This window comes from Rhinatrema bivittatum, chromosome 5 (genome assembly GCF_901001135.1).
Source record: "Rhinatrema bivittatum chromosome 5, aRhiBiv1.1, whole genome shotgun sequence".
In the NCBI taxonomy this organism is placed as follows: Eukaryota; Metazoa; Chordata; class Amphibia; order Gymnophiona; family Rhinatrematidae; genus Rhinatrema; species Rhinatrema bivittatum.
In genome coordinates, this window is record NC_042619.1 from 251,726,253 (window position 1) to 251,737,236 (window position 10,984).

At 50.1% G+C, this 10,984-nt stretch overlaps 1 protein-coding gene across 2 annotated transcripts in view; it reads left to right on the forward strand.

The window, feature by feature from the left end:
- Positions 1-8,874, forward strand: part of PHYHIP (phytanoyl-CoA 2-hydroxylase interacting protein) — a 32,598-nt gene extending 23,724 nt beyond the window's left edge. For both annotated transcript variants that reach the window (XM_029603811.1, XM_029603810.1), the window contains exon 5: positions 8,198-8,874. In XM_029603811.1, the coding sequence (XP_029459671.1) occupies positions 8,198-8,732 (535 nt within the window). In that variant the 3' untranslated portion in view covers positions 8,733-8,874. The remainder of the gene's footprint in view (positions 1-8,197) is intronic.
- The last annotated feature ends 2,110 nt before the right edge of the window (positions 8,875-10,984 follow it).

Below are 10,984 nucleotides of genomic sequence, written 5' to 3' on the forward strand. Positions count from 1 at the left end.
AGAGATGAGGAACTTGACGAAGTCCAGACGAGACGAGAAGCTGGGCGGAAGGACATTGGCACTGTCTCTAAGGGCACCCTACACAGTCCACCCGCGGGACTGGTCACGGACCACCCTGTCCCACTGCGCGCCCTACACAGTCCGAGGAGGCTGGTCGCGGACCACGCTGAGAACGGGACGAGCGCAGGGAAGAATCCAACCAAGGCAGAACTTCAACGAAGGAGCCAGATGTCACCCGAAGCACCACAAAGGCTGGCAGGATATGACGGCTCAGAAGCACAGGACACCAGTCCACCTGTGGCTACTCCACGCTCGGGAAAGACATCATCCGAGAGAGCACGGCCTGACAGGTACCAGAAGGCTCAGGAGCGCTGAAGCAAACACCAAGAAGGGCAGGACACCAAGGAACTTGGAACATCAGGAAGCAGAAGATCAAGACGAGACACCAGGACACCTGGACAGGGACCTCAGGCACGAACATGACTTGACAAGATGAAGCGGAGCTCCATGAAGAAGACCTGACGGAGCTCTGGCAGGCAGGAGCCTCCAGAGTGAAGTAACTCCGATACAAGGCGAAGACGTACTGTGAAGACAACCCTTTTATAGGGCTAGAGCAGGAAGTCCACTCCTTAGGTGGGGCCAGCACACTTCCTGTGCCTGGCCCTTTAAATCCAGTAGAGAGGCGCGCGCCGGCACCTAAGGAAGCAGGAAGAAGTTGTGCAGGACCACGGACAGTGGTCTGCACCGACATCAGACGCCAGAGACGCAGGGCTGGGCCTGGAGGCAGGCCCCGAAGACGGCAGCGGCTCCAGCCACTGCAAAAAGGCCCGGGGGCGGCTCCAGCCGCCAATCGTGCCCGGGGATGCGGCCTGCAGCCCCGGGGGAACACGGTGATGTCGGTGGCGGCTTCTGGCCATGATGGACGGTGGCAAAGTCCGCGGCTCCGGCCGCGGTGAAGAGGAGCCTCGATGGGCGGCCTCCAGGCCGCAGGGGAAGTCCAGTCCGCGGCTCCAGCCGCGCAGGAAGGGGAGCTGACATCGACGGCATTGCGCCGCAAAGAAAAAGGCAAAGGTGAGCAGGGCCTGCTCGCGGGGGGACCCGCGGGCAGGGTCCATGACAGAGTCAGATCAGGAGGACGTGGACCCAGTCATGGCTGGCCTCTGAGGTCCAGCGAAAGTGTTCCCTTTTCATAAGTCTGTCAAGCAGTTACTTTTCCAGGAGTGGGACATTCCATAGACTGGCTTAAAGGTCAGCAGGGCAATGGATAAGTTGTATCATTTGCCTGAGGACACACTGGAACTCCTTCGGATTCTGAAGGTGGATGCTTTGGTCTCGGCGGTCACAAAGAAAATGACAATTCCTGTAGCAGGCTTGGCACTCTTAAGGACCTCTAGGATAGAAAGCTTGAAGTTCATCTCAAGAAGATATCTGAGGTATCTGCTCTCGGCATGCATGCTGCAGTGTGCAGCAGCTTTATGCTGAGAGCAGGTCCACGATGAGTGCAGCAATTGCAGGCTGACAAACCCATGTCTGTCACAGAGGCTAAGTGTTACGACTGTCGCTGCCCGACGTCTCCACTCCGCCCTCCTTACCTCTCTGGCGTCTCCTCCTGCGGTTGACGGACGTTTGGCTGCCGCGGCATCTGCCTGCCGTCCTCTCCAGCGTCCCCAGACCGGCTTGGGCACTGCCTCCCGCCATGCTGTTCAGCTGCCTTAGGGCACGCACGCCGCGCGGCCCTGCTTCAAATACCTTCAGTGGCGCGAACCTCAGGGGCGTCCCCCTGTGATGACGTCATGCATCCAGGATACAAAAGGCCTATGCGATTGCTAGCTAATCGAGTTAGCAAAGGTTTCCTAACGGATGGGATTCGCTCTCCGTACCTTGCAACTCTGCCTCCTTTGGACCTACTCTATTTGGGGTACCCGCTCCTCGGGGGCCTCTCTCTCTTTCTTATCTTTCAGGTCACAGTCTGGAACCAGTACTCGCTCCTCAAGGGCCCATGTTCCTGGACTCGCTACTTGGACTCCACTTCTGCTAGGAAGACACCGCTGCCTATAACATCTGTGAGTTACCATCTCTATCTCTCAGAGCTATTCCCTGGAACCAGGTACTCGCTCCTCGAGGGCCTGCCTTTACTCCAGCTCCTGTGCTCCACACTGAGAGACCGCTGCGTGAGTACATTACCAACGAGGCTCTATTCCTGAACTCTGCATATCCTGCTACTACTCACAATATCAGTTCTCTCTATTACAGCACAGCCATTGTGGGATCGCTGTTCCAGAGCCTGAGGGACTACAAGCCCAACCGGGCTACTTTCCAGCTCACTACTGCCACCTCTGGTGGTTCACCAATCCTGTATAATAAAAGAACTAGTGTGTGTGTGTCTCCTACGCTGAGCCTGAACTGTGGCCCCTCACGGGACTTCCCCCCGTGGGCGTGGTCATCTGCCACAGGTCCAGGGATCCACCCAAAACCCTTACAAATAATAACACTAAGAAGGCAAAGCACTTATAGGCTGTGGTTGCTTATGGAGTGGATGCGCTATATGACCTCATCAGGACTTCATCCAGAACAGTGATGTCTGAAGTATCAGCCAGGAGACTCCTCTGGTTAAGGAATTGATCAGCAGAAATGTCATCTAAGTCTCAGTTGGGAGCATTACCTTTTAAAGGGAAGCAGCTCTTTGGCCAAGATTTGGAGGAGCTGATCAAACATCTTGGAGAAAACAAAGGTCATAAATTACCTGAGGATAAGCCTAGAGCAGGGAAAGGATCTTTCCATCACACTCTCGCTTCAGAGGGAATACGCATTTTCGACCTTACAGAGCCTCTAGTAGCATTCAGAGACAGTCCTCGGGGAGGCAATCATCCTGGAATCAGTCCTTTCACGGACGAAAGCCAAATAGAGATGGCTCCAGCCAGGGTGGTATTGGAGCCAAGCCCACTCAATGAAGTGAGGCTGGTCTACTCCTTGGTCGCCTCCTCGGTTGACTCTTTTACAAGGTGTGGACCAAGATCACGTCGGACCAGTGGATTCTAAGTGTGATAAGACAAGGTTACACTTTAGAGTTTGCTTGCTGCTAAGAGACTTGTTAATGGTCTCCCTGTGCGCTTACAAGGAGAAAAGGCTGGCATTGCAGCAAATCGTACGTCACCTTCGGATGCTGGGAGCCATTCGGCCAGTCCCTCTGGAGGAACAGGGGACAGGCCGCTATTCCATCTATTTCATAGTCCCCAAAAAGGAGAGAACATTCTGCCCCATCTTAGGCAGAAGTTCCTCGATTTCGAATGGAGACCCTGTGTTCGGCCTGATCATCAAAGATATTTAAGGTTCATGGTCCTGGGAAGGCATTTTCAATTTTGCACCTTCCATTTGGGCTAGCGATGGCTCCCAGGACCTTCATCAAGGTGATGGTTGTAGTGGCAGTGGCCCTTCGGAGTGACGTCTTCTTGGTTCACCCTTTTCTGGATGATTTGCTGATTAAAAAGGTCAGAAGTCCTTTGCCAGCAGGCAGTGCACTTGGTGCTTCAATACCTGAGATCACTGGGGTGGATAATCAATATGTCCAAGAGTCATCTTTCCCCTACTCAGATCCTGGATTTTCTGGGGGCTTGGTTCAACACCAAAGTGGGGAAGGTTTTCTCACTGAGGAGCGCATTTTCAGGTTGCAGGTGCAAGTCCACGGATTGTTGAGAAAACAGAAGCCCAGGGTCTGGGATTACTTGCATGTGCTCGGGTCCATGTCTTCCACCTTGGAGTTGGTTCCCTGGGCCTTTGCACATATGAAACCTCTTCAGTCGGCACTGCTGTCCCGTTGGGACCCATTGTTGGAGCAGTTCCAGCTTCCGTTGCCTCTTACAGTTAGCCAGATCCAGTCTCTTGTGGTGGCTTGGTCATCACCAGTTGAGGCAGGAAGTGGAGTTGGTAGTGCCAGACTGGATGATTGTTACCACCGATGCCAGTCTCTCCAGGTGGGGAGCAGTGTGTCAGGATCAGTCTGTCCAGGGGCAGTGGTCAGTGGAGGAAGCAGCGTGGTCCATCAATCGCTTAAGAGACGAGAAGAGTGCGATTGGCCCTGCGGGCCTTTCTAACTTGGTTGCAGGGGAAACCAGTGAGAATCTTGTCGGACAATGCAATGACAGTGGCCTACATCAACCGACAGGGTGGCATTAAGAGTCGGGTGATGGCACAGGAAGCACAGGAATTGATCGCTTGGGCGGAGAAGCATCTGGCATTGTTAGTGGCCTCTCACATAGCCAGCATGGAAAATATATAAGCAGATTTTCTCAGTCAACAGCTGGATTCCGGAGAGTGGGAGCTGTCGGAGGAAGCAATGAGCCTTATCGGTCACAGGTGGGGCAGACCGCACATGGATCTACTGGCCACTTACCAAAATGCCAAGGCTCCTCGGTTCTTCAGTCGAAGAAGGGAAAGAGAAGCAGAGGGAACAGATGCCCTGGTGCTGCCTTGGCCACAAGGCATTCTTCTGTTTGTGTTTCTGCCGTGGCCGCTGGTGGGCAAAGTGTTGTGGCAGATAGAACTCCATCTGGGCGACGTGATTCTGGTAGCACCGGAGTGGCTGAAGCGCCCGTGGTTTGTGGATCTGATCAACCTGGTGTTGGATGGTCTGATACGCCTGTCTCATCTGCCAAAGCTTCTGCATCAGGGCCCCAACTTTTCAGATCAGGCGGATCGCTTCTGTCTCGCAGCTTGGCTTTTGAGAAGAAAGCGGTTAATGCAGAAAGGATATTCTGAGGAAGTGATTTCTACTCTGTTTCAAGCTAGAAAGTCTTCCACCTCCTTGGTGTATGTGAGGGTATGGAGAGTTTTTGAGTCCTCATGTGAAGAACTAGGTATTGATCCTATGTGGGCATCTGTGGCACATATTTTGGCCTTTCTACAAAAAGGATTGATGAAGGGTTTATCTTTTAACTCCCTCAGGGTTCAGGTAGTGGCCTTGGGCTGCCTGCGAGTGAGGTTCGGGGAGTGGTTCTAGCTGCGCATCCAGATGTGGTGTGTTTCCTTCAGGGGCTGAAGCATTTGTGCCTCTGATTCAGAAGCTGTGTCCCTCCTGGAGCCTTAATATAGTCCTTAAGGGCATGTATATGGCACCATTCGAACCTTTAAAAAGGGCTACTATGAAGGACCTCACTTTAAAGGTGGTTTTTCTGGTGGCTATTTGTTCGGCTTGTCGTCGGAGCTTCAGACCTTATCCTGCAGAAAGCCCTTTTTGAGGATCTTGGATTCGGGGGACTCCGATGCATATAGGGAAAAATAACCCATGCTATAATTACACAATGTTGGGTTCCATATTAGGTGCTACAACCCAAGAAAGAGATCTAGGTGTCATAGTGGATAACACATTGAAATCGTCGGTTCAGTGTGCTGCGGCAGTCAAAAAAGCAAACATAATGTTGGGAATTATTAGAAAGGGAATGGTGAATAAAACGGAAAATGTCATAATGCCTCTGTATCGCTCCATGGTGAGACCGCACCTTGAAATCTGTGTTCAATTCTGGTCGCCGCATCTCAAAAAAGATATAATTGCGATGGAGAAGGTACAGAGAAGGGCTACCAAAATTATAAAGGGGATGGAACGGCTTCCCTATGAGGAAAGACTAAAGAGGTTAGGACTTTTCAGCTTGGAGACGAGACGGCTGAGGGGGGGATATGATAGAGATGTTTAAAATTATGAGAGGTCTAGAACGGGTAGATGTGAATCTGTTATTTACTCTTTCGGATAGTAGAAAGACTAGGGGGCACTCCATGAAGTTAGCATGGGGCACATTTAAAACTAATCAGAGAAAGTTCTTTTTTACTCAACGCACAATTAAACTCTGGAATTTGTTGCCAGAGGATGTGGTTAGTGCAGTTAGTATAGTGGTGTTTAAAAAAGGATTGGATAAGTTCTTGGAGGAGAAGTCCATTACCTGCTATTAAGTTCACTTAGAGTATAGCCACTGCCATTAGCAATGGTAACATGGAATAGACTTAGTTTTTGGGTACTTGCCAGGTTCTTATGGCCTGGATTGGCCACTGTTGGAAACAGGATGCTGGGCTTGATGGACCCTTGGTCTGACCCAGTATGGCATTTTCTTATGTTCTTAAGGATAGTTCCTTCCTTTTTACCAAAGGTGGTATCATATTTTCACTTAAATCAATCGGTGGAGCTCTTGTCTTTTCAGAGTTTAGATGCTTTGGCACCTCAGGCGAGGGGGTTGTGGAGTTTAGACGTGAAGTGGGCGTTGTTGCAGTATCTTAAGGTCACTAATAATTTCCAGTTGTCAGATCATCTATTTTTGTTCTATGGCATGGTGCAAAAAAGGGTCATAAAGCATCAAAAGCCACAATTGCTCGCTGGTTGAAGAAAGCTATTGCTTCAGCATATATCTGTAAGGGTCATCCTGTCCTGGAGGGGTTGCGGGCGCATTCTCAGGTGGCGTCCTGGGCCGAATGTCAGCAAGTGTTGCTGCAAGAGATTTGCATGGCAGCTACTTGGAAGTCTTTGCACACTTTCACTGGCATTATCTTTTGGATGTCCAGACCCCAGAAGCCATGAGGTTTGGGGAGAGTGTGCTACAAGCAGGGCTTTCAAGGTCCCATCCCGTTTAGGAAAGAGTTGGTATATCCCAGGAGTCTGGACTGATCCGGGTACGTACAGGGAAAGGAAAATTGGTTCTTACCTCCTAATTTTCGTTCCTGTAGTACCACAGATCAGTCCAGAGTCCCACCCCAGTGAAGAAAGGGGAGATTGGGAGAATCCACTCGATCTGTTTTTATTAATCTAAAGAATCTGAAGATTGTCACAGGTTTTGTTAGTCCTGCACATTTTTTCTTGGTGTGGGCATGGTTGTTAAACATTTTTTCTCTTCCCTCTGCTCGTTCAGGGGGTTGTTATTTCTCTTTGGTATTGACATGATTGTTATCTTGGCTTGGGTACTGATCAATACTGAGGGACTGCAGGTGGCACCTCGTGTTATGTGGCAGTGTTGGCAAAACTTTCTCTGTTTCCATCTGCTGGAAGGAAGGCAAAACCCAGGAATCTGGATTGATTTTTGGTACTACAGGAATGAAAATTAGCAGGTAAGAAGTAAGAACCAATTTTCCTATCCAGCCTTAGCCTTCCCTTCTCCCAGCTATTGCCTGCAGGGACCAAACTTTTCCCCTGGCTGTTCTACTCCAAGGGAACATGGAACATTGTGTTTTTTTTCTTTTGTGTATGCTCCACATCCTGTACAATGTTTTTCAGCTTTTCTGTTTTCCTCCTTGTAAAAGTTCAGCTGCTCCTTAATGTTTAATCATTATGGACAGCTTAAGAGCTGCAGCACTGTTGGGACAACCTGCATTTCAATTTAGGATGGCAGCAGGGGCTAGATAAATGAGCCCCATGGGCCATAATTTGCCCACCTGACCTCTGCTTTAGGGGACTATGGGAACACCCCAGGAGTCCTTCCAGCATGTTAGCAGAATGTGGGAGACCCCAGGAGTACTTCCGGTGTGTCAGGGGAGTGTAGGAGACCCCTAAGATTCTTTCCTACATTTTAGTGGAGTGTGGGAGATGCCAGGAGACCTTCCAGTACATCAAGGGAGTGTGGAAGAGGTACCCCAAGAGACACAGTCCATCCACTCACATCACTGTACACTGATCATCTTGTCTGTTTCACCTGGGCAGCAGAGATTCCACCCTAAATTCAATTTCACTGTAAATAACAAAGTGGAAGCTATTCTGTTAGGTAATAAATGAGCAGATGCATTTCTGGCTGTAAAAGGGTAATCCCAAAGTCCTCCTTTTACTTAATGAGATATTTAGGGTAGAGGCAGTGACTGCAGGAGATAACACTGTCTGCCGCCGAACCAGAGAGGTACTGTATGTTCGCTGAGGGATTCTGAGTCTTTTATTGATATTTTTGGAGTCTTCATCTGCATTTTTGCTGGAGACTGAGGACTTACTACTAAACCCCAGAGCAGCTAATTAAGGGAAAAATGGCAGTTTTTTCCCGGATTAAGGGATCTCTCCATCAAAAGGTTTAACTAGACATTAAATGAAAGGGAATGATGAACAGTTGCATTGCTAACAAGATTTCAACCTTTCTGGCTTTCCCTTTTTTCTGGGCATCTCTCTCTCCCCCTCTCTGGATGTCTCTCCCTATCCCCCTTCCTGTCCCTCTCTGCCCCCTCCTCCCTACCCCAACTTCAGGCAGCACTGTGGGAAGGTTATGCAGCCCTACCTGAAAGATAACAGCGGCAGCCACGGCTCCCCCATCAGCGGCACACTCCGTGGCATCTTCTTCAGCTGCAACACTGAGTTTAATACAGGGCAGCCACCACAGGACTCCCCTTACGGCCGCTACCGCTTCCAGATCCCTGCCCAGCATCTCTTCCACCCTGGCACCTCCCTGTACTTTGCAGACCTGTACTGCATGTACACAGCCTATCACTATGCCGTGCTGGTGCTGGCACCCCGCGGCTCCCCAGGGGACCTCTTCTGTCGCACACGGCTCCCAGAACTCGACATCACCTGCAACCGCTTCCTGACATGCATTGCCGAGGGCCCGGAGCTCGTCTTTCATCATGCACAAGACCTCATACTGGAGATCATCTACACGGAGCCTGTGGACCTGGCACTAGGCCACCTGGGTGAGATCAGTGGCCACCAGCTTATGAGCCTTTCTACAGCCAATGCTAAGAAGGACCCTAGCTGCAAGGCTTGCAATGTCAACATGGGTCGCTAAGAGCACAGCCAGGGGGGTATTTGGGGCTGGGGATGCAAGGACCAGGGGCATAGGCAGGGGACACACTAGTAGCACAACTGGGGGGCATGGGGTCAGGGTCAATAGGAGCTCAGCTGGGGTTACAGGGCTGAGGGTGTGAAAACGGGCTTAAGCCAGGGGTACAGAGCAGGGAGCCAGGGGTTTATGGGGTGTAAATGGGGGGCACTAAGAGCTAGGGGTGTTAGGATCAGGGACAGAGGCAGTGAGAATTAGGGTTACGGTTCAGACAGGCTCTCCTAGATCAGAGGCACAGGCAGTGGGCACGAGAATAATGAGGTGCAGGAAGGGGGCACTAGGACTGAGAGCAAATGCTGTTGGTACTAGAATCGGGGCATGCAGTCAGAATGGGTGCCAGGAACAGAAGCTGCACAAAGGGGTGCTACGATCAATAGTAATAGGAACCCAGCTGGTGATAAGTGAAAGGGGTAGAGGACATGGCACAGAAGCACCAGGGGAAGGAGAGCAGGGGGTTCATGGAGGCAGAGAGCACTGTGATTGGAGGTGCAAGGTGGAATAATGGACAGGGGTTCTTGGGCTTGTGGGGCAAGCCGGGGCAATATGGTCAGAGGAGGGGCTGCTGTGATTAGGGGTGTGAGACAGAAGGTGATAGGATCAGAAGAGGGCACTGTGACAGTGTGAGTCAGGGGATGATAACACTAGGGGCAGGTAGGTAATGTAGATATCAGCCCAGTGAGCAAGAGAATTGGGGTAGAGAGCCCTGTGAAGACATGTGGGGCAGTGTGTGTGAGAGGATCTGGGGTGGGTGTAGGGCAGGGAGCACCAGGACTAGGTGCGGGTGGCTCTGTGACTAGGGGTGCAGAGTGGGGTTATAGGATCAGAGGCAGGGCAGTAGGATTTGAGGGGGGTGCAACGTCTTGCACAATGAGATGTTGAAAACAGCTGAGAAAGATTTCTATCTCTGGACTGCTGTTACTTATTAAAAGAAGTAAAAAAGTGACTTTGCCAGCAGTGTCCCAGTGCATCCTTCCATTAGATGAACTGAGAATCATGGAAAGAGAGTTCTGGGCTGATCTTACAGTTCTTTGGTGACCTGCTGTGGATTTAGATGCACAGCCCAAGTGGCTCCAGAAGTAAAGCAACTGGACTGTATCCCTTCTCTCCACTAAAGGCATGGTAAAAAAATAATAATATTTTTTTAATATAAAACTGGAAAATAAAATTCAGTCCTGAGAGCCAAACACCTCTCTGTACAGCTCAAGGCTACAATGCTGAGGCATAACTCCGTCACATTAAACCTTCCTCAAACTGCCCCTGCTTATGCTCATCAGAGGAAAGTCCTGCAAGAAATGACCAGACATGCTTACACAGCACAAACCTTTCTCATCTATATAAAGTGATCAGAGTCAACCAGACAGCGCAATCAGTTTCTAATACAGAATATATATATATAGCAATTGAAGCTTCCCCAGACAAATCTGATCTGAGTGCTTTTTATTAATATGCTATGTTTGTATGAAGGCATAGATTGTCTCTATTTTTATGATATGCTTGTATGATGATATATTTGGTTATCATTCCTAGTGCATAAATCCCGAGCTGGGTAATGTAGATATCAGCCCTCTGAGCTATCACCAGGATATAACCCTTTGCTATCTGATCCAGACTGGTGAACAGTGACCATATGGTAACTCTGCTTTCTGATATAGATCCCATGAGTAATGATCATGGAGTAACTCTCTGCTGATATAGACCCCCCCCCCCCCCCCCCCCCATGAACAGTGATCATAGGATAACCTCCATTCTCTGATATATAATCCTCCGCTCTCTAATACAGTCCCCCATGAGCAGTAATCATGTGGTAACCCTCCACTGCCAGAAACAGATCCCCTAAGCAATGACCATGAGGTAATCCTCTACTCTCTAATTCAGACCCATGAGCAGTAATCATGGGGGTAACCCTCTGCTCTCTGATACAGACCCCCATGAGGAATGACCATGGAGTAACCCTCCACTCTCCAATATAGACCCCATGGGCAGTACTTGTGATAATCCTCTTCTCTCTGATTCATGCCCATGAGTAGTGACCATGGGCGAAACCCTCTTCTCTCTGCTGATACAGACCCACAAGCAGTGACTGTGAGGTAACCCTCTACTCTCTCTTAGAGTTCCTTTGGGCAGAGATCATGAGGTAATGCTCCACTCCTGATAGAGACTCCATGAGCAGTGACCATAGGATAATTCTCTGATACAGA